Source organism: Aphelocoma coerulescens, chromosome 1A (genome assembly GCF_041296385.1).
Source record: "Aphelocoma coerulescens isolate FSJ_1873_10779 chromosome 1A, UR_Acoe_1.0, whole genome shotgun sequence".
Lineage (NCBI taxonomy): Eukaryota > Metazoa > Chordata > Aves > Passeriformes > Corvidae > Aphelocoma > Aphelocoma coerulescens.
The window spans coordinates 31,715,108-31,737,577 of NC_091014.1; the positions used below are offsets into that span (position 1 = coordinate 31,715,108).

The window sequence follows — 22,470 nt, forward strand, 5'->3', positions numbered from 1 at the left end:
TAGTAGTGTCAAGCTTGGTATGAATGCTGTAATTTAGTAATTACATTTGCATAGCAAAATTTCTCCTGCTGTTCAGCTGGTTGTACTTCCCATCCTTCCCTTTTTATCCAGATTTATTGGTGGTTTTATTCTGTGATTATAGTCAAAAGAGGAACTGTATTTCATCCGTGAGTCAAAGGAATGTACGGATTTTTATTAGTCAAAGGAAGGTTTATATCTTTGTTCAGATATACACATTAGAATGCATGTATTATTGTATATTTTTATATTATTACACATCACAATATATATTTTTATTAGCCTGCAAACCTTAATTCCTTGATTAATTCTTGAATTTCAATAGGACTAGCAACAAAACAACCATTTACAGACCAGGCCATAAATTTGAAAAGTAATTTGAATTCCAGTCTGCTGAAGCATTCAGCTTTGGTTATATTTATAAAGAGTTTTTGTGATGGTGGTGGTTGTTTCTCTCTTTTTATTGTGCTACGATGAAGTAGGAAACACAGCAGCTTTAAAAAGTCTTTCCAAATAGCAACTTCTTGCAGGAGTCTTAAGATCTACTGGGACTGGGAGGAGTCACCTTATTCTGCCTTGGGTCATCACTGTTTGGAGAAGATGGAGGATGAACTGTACTTTTTTTCCATTTGTAATTGCTGTATTTCTAATGGTGCACGGAAAACTGCCCTATAGTTTCAGTATGTGCTTCAGCAAAGCACTTCTGTGGTAGTGTTGATTGCCTGTGACTGCCTACTTCTGGTGCTTGAAGGGAAGAGTTTCCTAATGTAAAGTACTGAACATCTTGCATGTCATCACTTCTGGTTACTATCAGATGAATCAAGGTACTAGGAAATTTTTAAATAACAATTATTTTAATATTATTTAAATATTTTAACATTATAGAAATAGAAGTAATTAATATTTAAAGAAATATCCCCTAGAAATTAAGTATTTTTAATTTTTTCTTCAGTTTTGGAAGGATATTGTTGAGGATATTGAAGTTCGTGATCTAATTTCTGACAGAAGCAAATCTCAAGGTGAGACATCTTGACTAATCTTAGTACATACATGTTGGTAAATACAGCAGAGGAAGGACTAAAATTTATTTATTTACTTTGTAGATATTCCATCAGAAGAATGGATTTGGGAATCCTTATTTCATCCACCTCGCAAATTGGGCATTAATGATATTGAAGGGCAGCGAGTACTTCAGATAGCAGTGATTTTACGAAATCTTTCTTTTGAAGAGGGAAATGTTAAACTTCTGGCAGCTAATCGTACTTGTCTTCGGTTCCTGCTACTCTCTGCTCACAGTCACTTTATTTCTCTACGGCAGTTGGGGCTTGATACGCTGGGAAATATTGCAGCAGAGGTAATGTTCTTCCAAACAGAACAATTCAAGTATAAATTGATAAAAGCATTAGTGTTCATGATTTTTTTTTTTTCCTTTATCATTGCATGGAGAAGGAAATAAATTATTCTCTGAATTTGTAATTAGCAATTTGAAAACAAGTGTTCAGAGCCGAAAGTAAAATCTGACTGTATGTGTCAGCTGCTAAAATAGAATCACATGAAGAAGACTGATGATGTAGGGAGATACAAGATATTCATAGTGTATAATTTTCAGTTGTTTCCCAGAGAGAAGAAAGGAATTTGTTAAGTTCTGCAGTCTTTATGCTACCTTCATCACTTTATGATTATAACCTTTAGTCATATCTTCAAAATAGTAAGTTTAAGAAAGATGGTTGTAGAGGGTTTTATGTTCTGTGTACTGTACTCTGTGTAAACTAGTCATATGCCACTGGGTATGCTGCCAGAATCATGTGAGGCTTTTTTTTTTTTTTTTGGTAGAGGTTAAGTGTTATATAATATACTATTTCAGTATGTCATACTATCATGCAGATAAATTATATAGATTTTATAGGTAGTATGTTCAGATAGTCCTTATATTTTAAAACATAGCATAAAAATTTAAGTAAAATGGCTACTATCAGAGAGTAAGATGAGAAGTATTTGTCCACTATTACATACTGAAAAAAGATGGTGTTTTTCATTTACCATGTACCCAGCTTCTTCTGAATGAGAAAGAATGTTACTTACAGCCGAGTCCTCTAAGTGAGAAGCAGAAGTAGAAACAAGATGAAGGACTGGGATAGCATTTGGGAAGGAGTACTTGTTACTTAAGTTCTGGTCTTCGTTGGATATTCAAATCCATTTGTGTATACTGTTGACTGCCTGAGAATAGTTACTTTTGTTATTCTGAGCACTGGAAAGTGTAAGTTAGATTGCTGCTTCAGAGCAGAAGAGGAGGAGGGGGCTCAAAATGCTAGCTACAATCAAAAGCTCACAGGGTTCAGTTTTTATGAACATGAGTGTAATTTGTGTGTACTGCAATCAAATACTTCCGGATGTTATATTTTGATACACAAATTTAAGGATTTGAGCCATTAGAACTATGGATAGTGTTAGTAATTTTTTTTTCTTTCTCATCAGCTTCTTCTGGATCCTGTTGATTTCAAAACTACTCATCTAATGTTCCACACTGTTACAAAATGCCTCATGTCAAGGGATAGATTTTTAAAAATGAGAGGTAGGATCTCTAGCTATTCCTGTTGTTCTATCAGAATTGTAATTATTGCTGTTTAAAACTTGCTTTGCATTTGTTCTTCAGGCATGGAAATCTTGGCAAATCTTTGTAAGGCTGAAGATAATGGTGTCTTAATTTGTGAATATGTGGATCAAGAATCCTATAAAGAGATCATATGTCATCTCACACTACCAGATGTGCTGCTTGTAATCTCGGCACTTGAGGTGCTATACATGCTCACAGAAATGGGAGAAGTGGCCTGCTCAAAGATTGCTAAAGTGGAGAAGAGCATAGGTAAGGGAGAAGCAAAATATATTACTACTCTCCCTTATGCAGGAAAAAAGGCTTAACCACTGACTGTGACATATTCTTTAAAATGTGGCTTGCTTGTGTGTATGTGAGCACACAGCATGGGGATGGAATTTACTAAATTTATTCATTGTCTCCTCAAGGAATTGATGATGCCAAAAATTCTGAAGTTTTTTTTAATGCCACGAAGTGTGTTTAAAAAAAACCCAAAAACATACAGAAGCATGCAAAGACTTGTTTCCTTTCAACACATGGCAATTTTAAAGCAAATCAGTATGTTTCAACAGCGTTCATTTGTCTTGTCCTAATGTAATTGTTGGTTTTACATTCAATACTTTAGATACATTAGTATGTCTGGTTTCTATGGACATCCAGATGTTTGGACCTGATGCTCTTACTGCTGTAAAGCTCATTGAACATCAGTGTGTTAGCCAGCAAGGAATACTTGATGTCAGACCACAAGTAATGGATCATGGTTCTTCACAGGCCCATGCAGCAGGTGTCCCAGGTGAGTATCACTGCAAGAGAATGCACTCTTCTATAAGATTCCCATATGATCTATGATTTTTATCTTCTCTAGATTTCTGATTAGTTTACATAAGTAAGTGTACCATTATGCATAACATACATATCTTTTTCAAACACTTGCTCATGAAGCAAATATGCTATGTTAGCCAAAGCTACATTAGCCAAAACTATTGTGAAACAAGCTTTGGAAGAATTTTATTGTTACTAGATTGCTAATCTGAAAATTCTCTGAAAGTTACATACATTGATTATTTTAACTTGTTCAGTGGAAAGAAAAGGTATGCATTCTAGATTGTTCCCACAATTTGCAGAGAATTAGAGGTCCTTTTTATATTTTGTTTTACACTAGGTATTATTCGGCAGTAACATGTAGTGTTTGATAGAGTTGCAGAGATGAGATGAGATAGACTCACTCTTGAAGGTTCTGAACAGTTTCTTGTTATGTGAACCAAATCTTGATTATTCTTAGGAAGTTACTGAGGCAGAACCATTGCAGCAGACACTGGCTTGCGTGTCTAAGTGTGCTGCTTCTGGAATGGGTGCAGATACCACAGCAAAAATGACTGGGAGAGAATGTAACCAAGGGGGTGAACAAGAGTGAATAGAATGAACTGATGTGACCTTGCCACAAAATCCTTTGCATTATATTTGCATCCACTTAAGAATAGGAAAAATAATTGCTGTGTATTTGTGCCTGTTGTGGCGGAGTATTACACCCCTTTAAAACCATGCTCAGTACTGTAAAGCACTGAGATCGTGATGGTGAATCTGGAAGCAGCCGTTCACTGGGTGCACGCTTCGTGATTGCATTTCACTCGTGACTCTGGCCCTGGCAAGCCCTGCTTCACTTTGGTGTAAACTGTGGTGCAGATCTTTAGTCTGCATAGGGCACCTTGGTGACTTGCCTTAGCTGGATACATCCTTACTGACAAACATAGGAGGAGCTGTACCCAGTGGGTGTCGTTAAGTGCTTCATTCAGGAGGATAAAAAACATTTCAGCAAGTTTTGGTTTTTTTTTCCTTCCCCACATTCTCTACAGCCTCTAGGACAGCACCACATGTTGCTCCACCTCCAGGAATAGTAGAAATAGACAGCGAGAAATTTGCATGCCAGTGGTAAGTGTATATAGTTCTATTCAAATACATTAATGAAGAAGAAAAACAAAGAAAAATACTGATGAATTCATGTGTCACAGAATTTTCTAGTTTGCTTCTCCTTACTGTTAGACTTATTTTTCTGAAAAGTGTAAACCAAATCCATTCTGTCATTGCTTTGAAGAAGTATGAAAGCAAAAACTCGACCAGAATATTCAGTCTTCGACTGTTGATCCATGAAATTATTTGTTTTGTCTCTTAGGACAGAATTTGATTTGAGTTTTAACTCTGATCTTGATTTAATTTATTTTTAAATTGTCAAGGAGTGTTACCTGTTTCACAGGTATTTTCATCTGGTAATGTGTTGCTATATTACTGAATCACTGTAAAAGTAAGTATCAAATTATGAAGCTAGGCCCTGCAAAACTCTTACATGATCATCATGAACCTCAAGTTAAGGAAGATCAGAGTCTTTTCCATCCAAATTCTCTTGCTTTCAACTAGTATTATTTCCAGATATGTAGAGAGAAACTATCTCTCCTGTGGTTCTCATGTAGATTGTGGGTGATCTTTCTGAGCTATTTGTCTTATGTAAATCAACTCAGATTCCAAATACTGACTCACAATAAAAATTTGTTATGAAGAATTAGCTAGCTTTTAACTCATCTTTTGCTGAAGTAGAATCATTAAGGAATAAGAATAGAGCTGAAGGGAGGAGATGCCAACAAACCATGCATTCTCATTTGTTTTTGCAGAATATACAATAAAAAAGACATATGTAGAGACTGTTCTGCATAAATAATATGTATATAAGTATGTAAATAAGATACTGCATGTAAAACTGACTGCAAGTGTTAGGGATCCAATGTTTTGATTCATAAGCAGTGGGAAGGAAAGTGTGAAACGGACATCTGACAAAACAATATCCTAAAATGCTATTTTCCATATTGTGTTGGCAGATCTCAAAAGTGTCTGTGATACAGTATTTTGCTTCATAGTTTATTTTTTCATCCTCAGGTTGAATGCCCATTTTGAAGTGAACCTTGATTGCTCAGTCTCTCGAGCAGAAATGTACTCTGAATACCTCTCTACTTGTAGTAAATTAGCTCGAGGTGGAATCCTAACATCAACTGGATTTTATAAATGCTTGCGGTAAGACAAGAATTTATGCAGCAATAAAGAAGCAATTCTGTGTTCTCAATACTAACTGACAGCTTTAGGTTTCTTTGAGAAAAGATCTGCTGAGTTGAAAGACATCCAGTTTTGGAATTCTAATTGAAACAAATGTTTAGAGTTTGTTTAATTTTATTTCATTCTATTTCAACATCTTTGAATGGGTTCCTTCTCTGCCTCTAGTCCTTCTAATTCTTTCTGAAGTAGTTTTTTGAGATTTTGTAATTTTCACTTAGGTTCTATGACACCTTGGCCATCTGGGGGACCTGCTAGTCCTCAATGATAAACACTCACATGATGTTGGAAAATCCTGCTGTATTGTAAAGATGCAGGTATTCCTGCTATTACTCTGCACACAAAAGCAGTTAGGTAAAAGAAAAAGATTGTAAGAGAGTTGAGTTATTGTGTTTATTAACATAGATTTATATTGTGTTTGGCAGAACTGTCTTTCCAAATCATACAGTGAAGAGAGTAGAAGATCCAAGTAACAATGGTCAAGCACATATACATGTGGTAGGAGTGAAAAGGAGAGCTATACCACTTCCCATTCAGATGTACTATCAGCAGCCACCAACTTCGTCTACCCCAGTCGTCCGGGTTGATTCAATTCCTGATGTGTCTTCGTCTCCTTTGCCAGCAGGTTTTTAAATTAATTATGTATAAAGTATTTTGCATTGATCCTGAAACCATAATAAAAGCCAGAAGTTTTTGAACATAGCTTGAAAGTGTTGGAAGTTGAGGCCACATGTTTAGATTGAGTTTATTCAGTAATGTTGGGAATAGTATTGCAGTATTTCCTTGCATGCCATTCTAGTCTTTGATGTGTAACTCATAAGCTTGCCAGCCAGCAGACAAGCCATTGTTGCTGCATCATTAATTCAGACTCTGTAGAGCTGAGAATAGAAACTGTTTCATGTAGAATTGCAATTTCAAATATTGGATTTTTAAAAATTTGTTAGTTAATGTGTTCAAAATAATCTCTGCTTCCAAACTTTTATTGTGTTTATTTCAACAGGAATCCCGCATGGGCTACCAGGTGTAGGAAATCACTATCAGAGGACCCCTATTAACCAATCTTCAACTTTGACAGCAACACAGATGTCTTTTCCAATTCAAGGTGTTCACACTGTGGCACAGACTGTTTCTAGAATTCCACAAAATCCTATTCATACACAACAAAATGCTCCCATGACTGTTATACAGAATAAAGGTCCAATATCCTGTGAAGTAGTGAAGGCTGCAGTAATACAGAGCTCTGTTCCTCAGTCTGCAGTTCCTGTTCCTATTGCTGTAGGAGGAGCTTCTAATCAAAATCACAGCACTACAGGCCAGCAGCCGTCTGTTACAGTTGTGAGTTCTCAGATGCTTCACCACCAACCTGTAATTCAACAACAGTCTCCACTGCACGCAGTGGTACCAGGACAGATACCTTCAGGCACTCCTGTTACGGTAATTCAGCAAGCTGTACCTCAGGGTCATATATTTGGCAGAGTTCAAAACCTACCAGCATGCAGTTCAGCAGTTTCACAGGGTCAACAGCTAATCAGCACATCATCACAACCTGGGCAGACATCATCTCAGCAGTCCTCGGCAGGTAACCAGCAACAAGATACAGTCATCATAGCACCACAGCAGTATGTCACAACCTCTGCATCTAACATTGTTTCTGCCACCACAGTACAAAATTTCCAAGTAGCAGCTGGGCAGGTGGTTACAATTGCAGGTGTTCAGAACCCACCAACATCTAGAGTAGGGTTTCAGAATATTGCACCAAAGCCTCTACCGTCTCAGCAAGGTCCATCTGCTGTGGGGCAGCAGCCACAGCAGCAGCCTCCACCGCCATCCCAGCAAAGCGTAGTGATTGTAAGCCAGCCAGCTCAGCAAGGTCAGACGTATGCACCAGCCATTCATCAAATTGTGCTTGCTAACCCAGCTTCTATTCCTGCTGGCCAAACTGTACAGTTGGCTGGACAGCCAAGCATTACTCCATCATCTTCACCATCCCCAGGTCCAGTTACAAATAATCAAGTCCCTACAGTTATGTCATCTTCATCTACCACTCCTCAGTCACAAGGACCCCCTCCTACTGTTAGCCAGATGCTTTCTGTAAAGAGGCAGCAGCAGCAGCAACATTCACCAGCATCATCACAGCAGCAGGTACAGGTACAACAACCGATGCAAATGCAAGTTCAATCACAGCAAGCGAATACAGGAGTTGGCCAGCCCAACTCTGGTGAGTCTAGTCTGATAAAACAACTGCTTCTTCCAAAAAGAGGCCCCTCAACTCCAGGGGGGAAGCTTATACTCCCAGCTCCACAGATTCCTCCACCTAACAATGCAAGAGCTCCTAGCCCTCAGGTGGTTTATCAGATGGCCAATAACCAGACACCAGGTTTTGGAGTTCAAGGACAGTCTCCAGCTCAGCAGCTGCTAGTTGGACAGCAAAATGTTCAGTTGGTCCCGGGTGCAATCCCACCCCAAGGGGCAGTGCAAACAGTACCCATTTCTAATTTACAGATATTGCCAGGCCAGTTGATCTCAAACAGCCCAGCAACTATTTTCCAAGGGACTACTGGCAACCAGGTTACGATAACAGTTGTGCCAAATACAAGTTTTGCTACTGCAACTGTGAGTCAGGGAAATGCAACTCAGATCATTGCTCCAGCAGGAATTGCAGTGAGTGGAGCACAGACAGGAGTTGGGCTACAGGTGCAAACCCTTCCAGCTACTCAAGCACCTTCAGCTGGACAATCACCGTGTACTGCTGCTCCCCCATTCAAAGGTGATAAAATAATTTGCCAAAAGGAGGAAGAAGCAAAGGAAGCAACAGGTTTACACATTCACGAACGTAAAATTGAAGTTATGGAGAACCCTTCCTGCCGAAGAGGAGCTGCAAACACCAGCAATGGGGATGCAAAAGAAAATGAAATGCAGGTGGGAAGTCTTTTAAATGGGAGAAAGTATAGTGACTCCAGTCTACCTCCTTCTAACTCAGGGAAAACACAGAATGAGGCCAATCAGTGCTCACAAGTCAGTAATGGGCCATCATTAGAAATGGGTGAGAACGGAGCTCCTGGAAAGCAGAACTTTGAACAAACGGACACACAGGAAATTAAAAGTGATTTGAAGAAGCCCCTAGTTAATGGAATCTGTGATTTTGATAAAGGAGATTGTTCTCATTTGAGCAAAAACATTCCAAATCACAAAACTTCCAATCATGTAGGAAATGGTGAGATATCTTCAGTGGAACAACAAGGGAATTTGGATGCCACGCAGCAAGATACTGCCAAAGGTGATCAAGGGGAAAGAATTTCTAATGGGCCTGTATTAACTTTGAGTAGTTCACCTGTTGTAAGCGGTACACAGGAGGCTGCAAAACTGTTAACCCAGCAACTTAGTGGTACCAACACTGATTTACCTAATGGACCTCTAGCTTCAAGTTTGAATTCAGATGTGCCTCAGCAACGCCCAAGTGTAGTTGTCTCACCACAATCTACAGCCTCTGTTATACAGGGGCATCAAATCATAGCAGTTCCACACTCAGGACCTAGAGTGTCCCAGTCTACCCTGTCCTCCGAAGTTCGGTCTACTAATGGCACAGCAGAATGCAAAACTGCAAAGAGGCCAGCAGAGGATAATGACAGGGAAACTGTTCCAGGAATTCCAAATAAAGTAGGAGTTAGAATTGTTACAATCAGTGACCCCAACAATGCTGGTTGCAGTGCAACTATGGTTGCTGTGCCAGCTGGAGCGGATCCAAGCACTGTAGCGAAAGTAGCAATAGAAAGTGCTGTTCAACAAAAGCAGCAGCATCCAACCACGTATATACAAAGCATGGTCACACAGGTATGTTGCAGTGTTCTTTTTATGTTTATTCTGTGATTCTGACTAATACTGTGAAATAACATGGCTGAAAATGTGAGCTTGGTCGGTATCTCTTGCATAGTATTTAAAATATTCAGAAAATGATGCTTTCTGTTCTTCCACAGACTAAAGTTTTAACAGTTTACATACTTCTTCAGTATCTGTGACAACAGTGGAATTCAAAATTTGTAGCTTGATAATACACAGTGAGGAAAGAACTTCTGCTCACTATTTTCTTCCTTTAAGGATTAAGCGTTCTGAAAACAACAATGATTTGCTGGATGGTCTTGTAAAAACATCTGTATTTTTCTGCATTTTATTCTTGGTCACTGTGGAGGGGTGAATATGTTTTTTTGAAAAAAACCACACCTGCATCTGGATGGCTGAAATGAGTTGAAGTTTTTGCATTTGAAGTTGGTCTTCAGAGTCTTGCTTTGTGCATTCACTATAGTTAGGAGAAAGTATTATTTTGTAAATTTGTTGAAATATTTACATTTCTTCATTACAAAATATTTACAGTGTTTATCAATAAAACAAGCATTGTTGTGGGGGTTTTTTTTCCTGTTTGCTAAGCTTTGAAGAGGGTTTGTTGTTTTTTTTTTTTTTTTTTATTCACTTGATTGAATTCATTTAACCTTTTGAAAGTGGTTACTCCCTAACACTTTACTAGAAATGAGGTATGGACATCAGGAGTATTAATAAGTAAAATAATCATGTTTGAGATTATTCCATTCTGTAGAATTTATTTTAGTTTTGTACATAGAAAATCCCTCTCCAAAAAACCCCATTCCTAACCTGAATAGGAGCAAAGAGAATAGAATGATCGGTCTGGTAGTTAGAGTTCTGATAGACCAGAGAGAGAAAATGAAGTCCTGAGTGTACGTTAGTACATTTTGACCTTGAAGTAACAGGTCTTTTATTTCTTACCTTTTTTTTTTTTATTTGGTTGGGGATTTGTTTGCCTTTGATGAAGTAGAAGGTATAGAGCTGATATACAGACCTAGAACTCAAAATGTGACAAGTGCTGGCTAGGGCTATTTCATTTCCTGTGACAAGTTAGGTTGCTCCTGAAAACTCTCTTGACTTTTCTAGTTGTCAAAAATCAGGGTTAACAAACAAGTTACCTTCCTTTTTTACTTTGTCTGCCTTTTGCTTTTAACTGCAACAGTGCAGAGAGTTAACTCTTATAATGTCTTTGAACTCACTCCTAAATTTTCAGTTAGGTTTTGTTGGAGGGAGATCTGTATTTTTTTGATATGTTATTTATCTTTGTTCTTACTAGAAAAAATTTGACCAAAATTAATAGTTTCTGTTAGCACCATAGGGACAACATGCTAGATTTTCTGTAGCGTGGATGTATTAGCTACGCCTTGCTTTTTACACCGAGTGCCTTTACCTGTTACACAGTTTGAATTTCCATTGTAGCTTTGCTAAGGATTTGGCTGAAATACAGAATGGTGTGGCAGTGTCTCTTGAATGGAATATGTTTATTTATTTCCTCAATATGTACCTGAAAATAATTTGCAGTTTTGTCTCAAGCAGCTACTAAATGATCAGATTTTAAGAATTTTGAGAAGAGAGTATTGCATTTAACTATTTCATTTGATTTCAATAATGGGTATCATGATACTAGAGGGGGAGGATAGAAAAAAATATTTTCTATGCTGATAGTTTCTTTTTTACACTATCCCTAGTGTCACTGTCATTAATAGTTACTACATTTTTCATTACCTGTACAAACAGAAATGCTGCCAGCTGGGTTTGCCATTCAGTAGAAATTTGCAGATCAGAAGAACTTGGTTTAATGTCTCCTTACCTGAAAGTTTGCTCATTCTGCATTCTGTAGGATGCCCTTCCTTTCTTCAAAATTACAGAAATGTGGGAGAAATTAGTTAATTAGTTTTGATCTTGGTGAGAAATTTATTCTTTAGCTATTTACCTCAACCATTTGTCTGTATATTTATGAGTCATGTCTATCATAATATTGCAAGTACTGACTTATAGTTCAACCCATTTTAGAGTACTCTGTTCAGATATAGTGATCATCATAGTTTGGCTTAGATTCGCAGAGATCTTTACCACTTCTTTAACATGTTGGATTATAAACAGTACCAAAATCACCCTGGGAAGCTCTTTTTCTTTCTCCAAAGCTGCTGAGCAGCTGCAATAGCCATTGCTTTTCTGGAAAAGGAGATGCTAAGTATTTCCAATATTAAGTCTGCTTTTAGGAGTATCTTTAAATATCCAGAAATGTAGCCAAATTCTCATGAACTTGGTGTGAATGATCACTTAGTGATCACTTAGTGATGATTTCATTTACGATTAAGCCTTGTGTAATCTTCTGTTTTCTCCCTCACATTTTGAGTCTTCCTCATCTGATAAGCAGCTTCCTTGTCCCTGACTTTTTTGAAAGGCAGCAGCTGAGGAACACTTTTTCACTTGAGCATCTGCATTGTTTTATCCTCTCTGAAGTACCTAAGTATATATTGGCTGTCTTGCAGAGGAAAAAGGAGAGCATTGTTCTTACTGCAAACAGTGTGAAATTTATTAGAAATACAGTCCAGTGGAGAAAAATGGTGAGGGACAGAGAATAAAGAGGTACTAGCTATGGCAAAATTACGTAGCTGCTGAAGGATTTACTGTGTGATCTCCTGTTTGCTTGTTAGCTTAAAATTTTATTTTAAGCTATAGCTTGTATTGCAGGGAACTATGAAAGGGATAGAAGAAAAAAAAATCAACAAAAGTGAAACCAAACAGGAAGACTGAAAAAAGAGGTTCAGAGGACAGAAAAGGAAGGGGAGTATTGGTTATGCAACTACAGTAGGATTAGCTGCCATGAACTACAGAGAGGAGAAAGGAAGATGCTAGAACATAAGGAAGGATGACCAAATAGGGCAGGAGTGGAACAGTAATCTGAAAACTAAGGAAAGTATGAAAGAATTAAATAATCATTAAGGGAATGTAGAAGTTAAGAGAAATTTGTTTCATTATATGAATAGTAGCTTGAAATGGAATGGTACTATGTGCTTGGGGAAAAATGTTAATTTAAGTGGCCTATAAAAATAATGAAAATTGTATACTTGCTGTTTACGGGGCAGCCCATGTAAGTGCCATCGAAATCCAATTAGACAAATACAGGTATCTTGTGTATATAACCTGAGATTTATTCACTGTTAATTGTATACCTCAGCAAAGCTTGTTGAAAAATAACTGTATGTATACTGAATTTTTTAAAATTTCTTTTCCTATTTTGCACTATGATTAAGAAGGGGATATATTAGTTATGTCAGAATAGGTACATGTGATACACGGAGTGTTGCAATTTTATTCTTATATCTGCATCTATCTTTTGTAAGTTCATGAAATGTACTCTTGAGACAGAACTGGCATTGTACTTTCTTGGCTTCCTTTTATTTTGGTGTTCCTTGTTCCTGGTTTATTGCTTTCCTGAGGCATTGTGCTAGACTGGTGGTTGGAAAAGAAATGAGCAATTACCTATCTGTATGCTTTTCTTTGCCACATTTTCTTATTCCTCTTCAAACGCCTCCAAAACATCTGTTGAACATAACCATGTTGGTTTGCCCCAATTGGTGTGAGTTTTAAAGGAATGCCCTGATATCAATCCAAGTTCTTAGAATTGAGCATATCCGATTTAAATTGCCTCATCTGGCTTTTAAAGTAATGACTTTCTTGCTCATCACTGTCTTCCCCTCACGAATAGTCCATGCCCATTTCTCTTAAGGCTGCCCACTTGAAACATGCTTGTGTTGAAATTTAGGTGGCAAAATCTGCGTGGCCTTGACTGTTTGCTCCTGCTCTCTGTTGATTGGAAAGCTGAGAATTAGCATGTACCAGAAAGCAGGTGTGCAGCTCCAGGAGGTGTAATTCATTCCTAGCCACAGAGCAAATGAGTTTCTCAGCTGGAAGTAGTGAAATACAGAATCTCTGTGCTTTTTATTGCCCTTCACTTGTGAAGCACACTGTTGCAAGGAGGCATAAACTTCAGTAACCTAACAAGAAAAGAACATTTATTTTGGTGCCTAGTCATCTACTTGACCCCTTTCTCACACTCAAATTCTGCTCTATTTATTTTCATCTTATGTGTTACCTTTTTATAGACATGTTCATTATCGTGAATAAGCTAAACAAAATTTTGTCGTACCAAGCTGTAAATCCTACTATACTTTAAAAATACTTCTACTAATAACTAACTGTTTCTTTTCAAATTACATTTATTTCCAGTGGGTGTGCACATATTAATGGCGGGGAAAAAAATTGCAGCTTAATGCTTTTAAACTGCATATGGCTCTACACATCAACGGAATCCCCAATGCACTGGGATGTGCAGTGTTCTCTTGCTCCTCCTTTCCAATACCTCAGTCTAAAGTCAACCCAGTCTAGATATAAAATCTCTACCTGCTTATTAAAAGTAGGCTGTAGTATCTGCTTTGTTAAGTAGACTGTACAGGCATTAAGGGTTTGTATTTGTGTACTTTAGAGTTGAATGCAAACCCTACTGAGATAGGTTATGCTGCTCTAGAGGTACCTTTCAGTCCCAAGATCCTGTGAGAAAAGGGCTAAGTGGTGGCAACTGCAAATTGTATCATGGAGAGGTCTAATTTGATTATAAAAGGATGTCATGAAGTGCTTTCAAGTGTACAGGAGTACTGGGCATTTCTTGGGAAACATGGATTCATTAAAAGTTTTTGCTAGAGGAGGAAATTTTCTGAAATCTTTATATCCCAGGGAAAGACTTTTTAATGTTACTTTTCTCAGGAAGACTTCATTAGGGAAAAGTTAATGTCTGTCATCGTTCTGTATGTTAAAGAAATAGGTGAATTCACCTAATCTTTGCATATGAGTGCTGTAAAGTAGGTAGCACATAGCAAGTAATTCTAGGTATATTTCTGGGAGAAAAAGGAGTTTGTTTCTGAAAAACAAAGGCTGTACCTAATTTCAGTGATAGCCCATGTGTCATGCATTACTAAACTGATACAATGACAATAGGGGGAGAAGGAAACCAAAAATTAGCAGTCTTTCTGATCTCTTGAATGAAGAGAAGGCGGCTTCGTGATGTTTGAATGTAAAACTTTTGTTTCTAAAATAAAAAATGCTAGGAAAGCAAATGTAACTTTGCTTTATGTGTTGATTTAAAAATACAATCACCAAAGCTGATAGGCAAGCAATAGATTTTTCTTTAATAATACATGGAAATTCTGTCCACCAAGTTTGACTGAAACTACTTCATAGTAGAGCAGTAAGAAGAGAATTTTAAGCAACAGCAAGTATTTTACATGTTTCTTTTCAATTTATCAGCTTTTTTTCTCACTGGGGAAGAAAAAATGTGGAAAAAAATGGGAGGGGAAACTGAATGTTAACTTTTTGTCCTGAAAATTTGTTTCTTTTTCTGAGCTCTTTCATTTTCAGCATGTAACATTTTGTGTTGTATATCTCAGATCAACTTATTTAAAATAAACAATTTTCAATGAGATGATATTAAAACCTTTGAATCCCACTAGAAGAGCTTGCCAGAGAAACCCTTGAGAAAATTCATAATTCTGGATTAATTGCAGGGTTTGCTCTGAATGGAGTAGATAATACATGAACCACACACTGAATGATGAGAATTAAATGAAATACTGAATTCATTCAGTAAACTCATTTTCTCTTCAGCACATTAAATGAGACAGAAGTTCTACAGGGATAAAAAGTCACATAAAAGACCATCGTAATGTGTTGATACTGGGATGCCAAGTGAAGGTTGCAAAACAAGCTGTACTGCTGACACTTCATTATTTTACTTGCAACTTCATCTTAAAAATGCCTTTTTAAGGGGATGTTGATATTAAAAGGCTCCACTTGTGTTTACCTTTTGTTAAAAGCTATTTTGTGAAGGATTCATTACCTGTTCTGTGAAATAGCTTAAAGGTCTTTAGGTGAAAATCATTGCCGAGTTAGAAATAGTTTGTAGCTATGACTAATGGACTCAAGTCTTTTCTTACAACTTTTCATATATGTGGATGGATCGCAGGTGTCATAAGTAGTTGTGCTGTATTCAGGGGTTTTGCCTTATTTTTATAATGTTTTATGCTTGGATATGGGAACAGTTCTCCTTTTGATCAGGCTTTTTGCTGTCCCTTCAGTCATGTTACTGGTAGTATAATCTGTGATAGTTGTTAACCCACTACCTTGTGTGGCTGTTGTCCACAATGCCAATAGAGAGCAACAGGAAGAAAAATGTAAATGAACATGCAAATGAAATGTTAGAAATTGCAGTTAGCTATTTGTTTCTTTGTAGTGAAAGTCTAAAGTTACTCAGTAACAGAGCTGTAAAGATCTAAACAGACCATTTTGTGTGCACCATTTGAAAGTGTTTCCTTAGAATATTCTTAAACAGACGTGAAAGTAATTTTATTTGGTCTCTTTAGAGTGTGAACATTCTCAAACAGTGGGAGAGGAAAGGATGTTAGGCCTTCATCTCTAAATAATATTCAAAAGCTTAATTTTTCTACTGCCATCATCCTTACAAACTGCTGACCAGACCCTTCCAGGAAAAAAAGAAGAGAAACAATATTCTAACCCAGACACTGCTTTGAAAGTTCAGCATTCAGTATCTGTTACTCAGAAAAGAAATAAAATTGGTTTGGGTTTATGTATTTTTAGGTAATTTCAAACAAAATTTTAATTGAGTGTTAAGTGTCTTGTCATATTGCAGGGGAGCAAGGGGAACATCATTTTCCTTTCTGAAATGTTTCTCTTTTCATTGTATACAAGTTGTACAGCATCTTCAGGCATTCTGAGCATGTGGTGCTATTCGCTATGCTGATGATACTGCAATGCCTTGAGTTTGCTTGGGCTTTTTTCTTAAATAACAACAAAGTGTTTGAAAAATAATGTTAACCTTTGCTCTACTAGTGCCCTTGAGAAATTTCTTTGCAGTCATAATTCTGTATTTGAATTTGAGCATAAAGTTTATTATTTGAATGTTAGAAAGTTCTGCATAAGTACTACAGTGTAAAAGTTGTATGGTCCCTCGTGTTACTGTGTCTTACTAATGCTTATTCAGAGCTCAAAGTATTAAAAATTGAACACCTGTGGTGGATTAAGGTGTAAAACAAAAAGTCTTTCAACAACCGGTAAACTGTATGTCAAGTCTAGAAATAAGCCCTGTTTAAAATTGTTTTAACTTTTTCTACAGAGCACACCTGCAACGTCGATACCCACAGTTCAAGTACAGGGCCAGCAGATGAATTTGCAGCCACCTTCATACACTGCAGCAAGTCAACATGCAGAGCAAATGAAAAAACCTGGACAGAACTTCATGTGTCTGTGGCAATCTTGTAAAAAGTAAATGGCTCCTTTATTTACCTTTTACTGATATGTAACAGATGCTTGTACATAGAAGGTGATTCTTCAAGTTCCATCCATTCTGTTTCCTTAAGTTACCTTGTGCTTTGTCAGTGGGGAAAAGAAAAAGGGAAAAGTGTTGAGGAAACTGAATGAGATAGGGGAAGGCAAGACACTTAACTGCTTTCAGTTATACTTCAGAGCATAAAATGAGTATTATGTGGCTTTCCTGTACTATATTGATTCTGCAGTAACAAATGAAATAGTTGTGTAGTTAAATTTAAAAACATTCTGAGCTCTGAAGCTTGTTCTCTGTGTTGCAAATATAAAAATAGTTCCTGTACTGCAGTTACAAATCATGTCTTTACATTTTCTTGTGTTTCCAGTTTTGCAAGAGCAGGGTGTTGCAATTCAGTGTCCTGGTCACAGTCTTATTTAGCTTATGACTAATTTTGGTAATTATACCATTTGTGTGCCAGAGGATGCTATTGTCATGAAAGGAAGCAAATAGAAATTAAGCCTTAAGACTAGACAGCCATGATTTAATGTTTTTTTTATTGCTGCTGTTGTTCTTAGAGAGGAGTGAACTAGCAGACATTTCAATATAGGCTTATAAAAAATTGATACAACTCTTGTTAAAAATATGTGTATCTTGACATCAATTTTTAAAATAGGTTTGTGAATATGCTTCGTTTCTGGCTAAGGGCAGAGATTGGTGAAAAAAAGGTAGTTGTCAAATAGCCACTTTGAAAACTGGAGGCAAATTTTGAGTGAGAAAAATTGCATAACATATAGGATGAAAAAGAGTGAGAGGCCTCATTGCTGTAGGATGACAAAGGGAGCATAAAGCTGATTTGACAGAAAGCTGGTGGGAAATTCAGAAAATTGGGATGAAAAGATGGAGAAGTTTGAATGTTTGGAATTGATAGTAAAAATAAGGCATTTGAACAGAATTATAGGAATACTGAATGCCAGTTAGTATGAAACCCCTGAAGGTGTAATTTCTGTTTCTTTCGTTCCTTGCATAATTCTAAGATCATTCAGTCAATGCAATACATAGAGATCTGGCACCTTTTGAATCACTGCACTATTTTCACTTTAAAAGTGATTTTTCTTTCTTTGATAGGTGACACTTCTCTATGTAAGAAATATATGTAAGCCTTTACTTACTTTGTAGTTTCCTCCCTTACTGCTAATAAATGGAACCATAGAGCCCTGGTCTACTGGCTGCACAACAGATGCATTAGCTCCCATGCAGGTACAGGTGGGTTGCATTGAGGCTGAAACGAAAGGCTGGGGCAGTTTCACAGCGGAAGCCTTGCCAGCTTATAACATGTCGAAGAGTTTGCTGAAGTAATTTCAAAGTATAAGTCACCAACTTCGTTCCATCTCTATAGTTACATAGCATGAGCTGTGTTGGGGCAAGAGGAGGAGCAATACTATTAAATTACCTTACATTATCAGTCTTTTTGTAGTCAAGACTGTCTTAAAATGCTATGCCAGCAAGTTTACCTGAGACTGTAGTTAAGGGCTGCAAGGCCATTGATCTCTGTATTTTATTCCAAGCCTAGTGTATAATTTCTGTTGCTTTAGTTTATCTGGCTGTCACTTCCTGTACTGCTTTTCGTTCATGGTTAAATGTCATTATTTTCAAAAGCTTTCAGAGATTTTTGCATTAATAGATCTAGTTCACATTACACATAGCTCTTGTTTTTATGCTGTCACCTCTAAAATAGTTATTTCGGTCCCAGCCTAAAACCAATTTAGATGAACATTACACTCAACGTTCTCTGTGAAGAGAGAATCAAAATGTTAAGTTAGTATTTTCCTCAAATATTTATGTTGTTTATTCATATTCCTTGAGCAGCCTGATTAAAAACAGATCAAATCTCCTGTAGGCTTCCCACTTCTGTTAGACATAAAGAAAATTCTGTAATTGCTGCCTGTTCTTTTTTATTTATAGTTCTCAATCTTAGCTGTTTTTATTGAGTAGTTTAAGGGGGAAACGAGAAGATTGTTTTGAGTGGGTCATTAGTCTGTGTGAACTTCACATTCACTTCTTGGTTTCATTCTCAATTGCTTAGCAATTTTTTTTTTCCCAGGATTAAGCAGGCAGTTTCATCACAGTAGAATGATATAATACTGGGATTTTTTGTGATATTCATAGCTAACTGGAAAGCTATGACAGGAGGTGCACTTGAAACAGTAATTTTCACCTGTTTCTTTATGCATGTTCTTCAGTTTAATTATCAAAAAATATTGGCATTATATTTCCCTTCAAAGATGCAATGCAGAAGTCAGTGAAGGCCTTAAGCATTTTACTGAGAAGCAGAATAAATACAAATAAATAAAATAGTATGTTCTTTTCCTACTGACCAGTTTGGCTGCTCCATTCAGCAACATTCCAGCGGTGTGTGTTGGTGATTTGGTTTGGGTTTTTTTAGAACTGAATTAGGAAACATTAGACCAAGAAATGCCACAGATTTAGTAGTGTTTAAAGACTACAATGAGATGAGGGTGAATTATGCAAAGAGTTGAAATGATTGGCCTCTGGCAGATGTGCTCAGATTTAGTATCTGAGGTGGAAGTAAAATTCTAAAAGGTGTCAGCACATTACTTTGCATTGAGGATTAACAGAAAGTAGGTGTTTTCCTTTGAAATTCAGCTGTCTGCAAGTACTGCTAATTGTATGCAACTTAATTTAAAAGCTGCTGTTTTGTTTCACAGGTAGGCAGATGTCTGCTCTTGAATTGCTTTGTATTTAAAAAGTAAATTGAAAATGCTATTGAATCTCCAGTGTTTGTCAAGTCAGCTGTTAATGTTCTGTTCAGCAGCTGAACAGAACCATGGATGAACTAAGTGTGGAAACAAGAGTCTAGACTGAACTGACCATATTGTCAGTATGTAAGCTTTTTTTTATTACTACAGTTAGGTGTTTCTTTAAGGAAAAATAGTTTTTCTCTGCAAAATGGTAGTAAGTTTGAATCTCTTTAGATCAGTGATTCAAGTGTATAACACTGAATATATTAAACAGTGAATGAGCCAACATAGCTAAAATAGCTTTATTTTTCTGAAGCCTTGCCATGTTGAATGAAATGTTTTGCACTATATTTTGGATTTCACTTAGGCCATGAAATTTGTTTCATCTCTGCCAGAAATTATTCATAAAATGGTTTAGTGCAAGGCTTAAGTTGATTCCCCTTTATTGTGGAAAGATGTTTTTCTGTCCTCTGAAACACCTGCTGTTGAGCCAGTGTAGTGTAAAACATTTTATTTTTATTTCCTACTATGGGTTATCTGGACCAACAGCAAGAGGCAGGTATTTCTCCTTCTCGGCTTCCCTTCAGTAAGAGGTGACTGGCATGTAAAAGATGAGTGCTTTTAAAGAGAGTAGTACTTATTGCAGAAGGTAATTGTATTACAGGCAGTTATTGCAGTAGCATTCAGTTTATAACTTAAAGACTTACCTGTGGGTTTGATGCCTTTATAGTGCTCAGGTATCAGTATCTGTACACTTAAACCTAGGTATCAGTTGCAAGTATGTTTGCATAATGGACACTACTGAAATGAGTAATGGGATGTTGAAGGAGGTGGCTGATCGAAGCACTGACTGATCTGCTATTCATAAGCTGAGAGTCCTGACTTGGACTTGTCCATAAATGACTGCTATGGGTTGTAGATGTTGCTACATCTTTGGCTGCTTGGAGTAGCTCTCTGGTGGAGAGGTCATCTCCTCTTGGCACTGTTCAGCCCAGTTAGTTCAGTCACACATACTTTTCTTCTAAGTGAAACTCAAGTCCTGGCATGTGAACCATAGTGGCTGAGGTGGGTGCAGGTGTTTCCTCTTTGGTAAGACTGTGGCACCAGTGTCATCTCTCCACCAAGTGTGTGAGGACAGCTGGTGGCAATGACTTCCCAAATGGCAGCAGCTAGGTTTCTAGATCTCTTTGGTCCAAGCATTAACTGGGTGTTGATGAGCTGGGTTAGAGGTATTGAAGTGAATTTTAAGCAGCTAAGTCTTTTAGCCATTTTTTCTCTGTTGGAGTAAGGGCCTTGATTTGTAACATCTGAGATACTTTTTAAGGTGTATGTATAGGCTAAAAAAACCCTCAGTGCTTTGAGTCATTCACTGTTTTCATGTCATGGTTTTTGAAATAAAGTGATTGTCCTTTACCATCTTATGTATGTTACAACAGCACATCCTTTATGTACATGAGATTGGAGGTAGCCTAGGTTGCAACAGTCATACATTGGTGGAGTTTGCAGTCTTGAGAAATATAGGTCACATAAGGAGTAAAGTCAGGCTCTTGAACTTTAAGAAGATAGACTTCCAGCTGTTAAGGGAGATTGTTAGTGGCGTCCATGGGGTGAAGGGAATGGAACAGAGCTGGCAAAACCGGAACTGGACCTGGCAAGGTATGCAAAGAATAACAGGAAAGGCTTGCACAGGTACATTAATCAGAAAAGGAGGGTCAAAGGAGGGGTACCCGTGCTGGTGAACGGGTAGCAAACGAACAAAGCTAGCATGGCTTCACCAAAGGACAATCCTGTCTGACCAACATAGTGGCTTTCTGTGTAGGAGTAAGTACATCAGAGCATAAGGGAAGGGCTGCAGATGTCATTTATCTAGACTTCTGTAAAGCCTTTGACATGGTGCCCCACAACATCCTTCTAAGCTGGAGGGAGATGGATTTGATAAATGGACTGTTAGATGGATTAGAAATTGGTTGGACAGTCACATGCAGACGGTGGTGATCAATGGCTTAGAGTCTCGATGGACATCAGTGACACATCTGTCCCTCAGGGGTCTGCACTGGGAGCAGTGTTACTTAATATCTTCATTAATGACAGGGATGAAGGGACCAAATGCACCCTCAGCAAGTTTTCAGATGACACTGAGCTGAGTGGTGCAGTTGACACACCTGAAGCACAGGATGCCATCCAGAGGGACCTGGACAAGCTGGAGCAGTGGGCCCCTGGGAATCTCATGTGGTTTGACAAAGGCCAAGTGCAAGGTGCTGCACCTGGGTCGGAGCAACCTCGGTATCAACACAGGCTGGGGATGAACAAATCAGAGCAGCCCTGCTGAGAAAGACTCAGGGGTGCTGGTGGAGAAGAGGCTGGACATGAGCCAGCCCTGTGTGCTTGCAGCACAGAAAGTCGGTTGTGTTCTGGGTTGCATCAAAAGAGATGTGATCAAATGGTCAAGGGAGGTGATTCTACCCCAGTGAGACCCCACCTGCAGAGCTGCATCCAGCTCTGGGGTCCTCAACACAGGAAGAATATCAACCTGCTGGAATGAGTGCAGAGGAGGGCCACCAAGTTGATCAGATTGAAATAAGGTCTGAGTGTGACTGCCAGCAAAGAAGAAAAATGGGAAAAGGAATACAAGAACCTCATCTGGTTTAGCTGTTCGTAGTTTGTTGCTGTATTTTGCTTATATTGCAAGAATGGGTGTATTGGAATTAACATTAGCATTATTTCTTTGGTGAAGTGTATGTAGAACCCACGATGTTTCAATCAGATTTGGAAAAATCATACTGGCATTTATTGGTAGCTCACTGGTA

The 22,470-nt window shown here is 37.8% G+C and overlaps 1 protein-coding gene across 1 annotated transcript in view; it reads left to right on the forward strand.

Annotated features, from left to right (window-relative positions):
• The window catches only part of ARID2 (AT-rich interaction domain 2), a 93,321-nt gene that overhangs the window by 62,545 nt on the left and 8,306 nt on the right, over positions 1-22,470 (forward strand). Inside the window, exons 8-17 of the mRNA XM_068997926.1 lie at positions 971-1,037; positions 1,122-1,372; positions 2,494-2,590; positions 2,672-2,881; positions 3,237-3,404; positions 4,465-4,540; positions 5,537-5,671; positions 6,133-6,332; positions 6,708-9,538; positions 16,755-16,903. Coding sequence (XP_068854027.1) covers positions 971-1,037; positions 1,122-1,372; positions 2,494-2,590; positions 2,672-2,881; positions 3,237-3,404; positions 4,465-4,540; positions 5,537-5,671; positions 6,133-6,332; positions 6,708-9,538; positions 16,755-16,903 — 4,184 coding nt within the window. The remainder of the gene's footprint in view (positions 1-970; positions 1,038-1,121; positions 1,373-2,493; positions 2,591-2,671; positions 2,882-3,236; positions 3,405-4,464; positions 4,541-5,536; positions 5,672-6,132; positions 6,333-6,707; positions 9,539-16,754; positions 16,904-22,470) is intronic.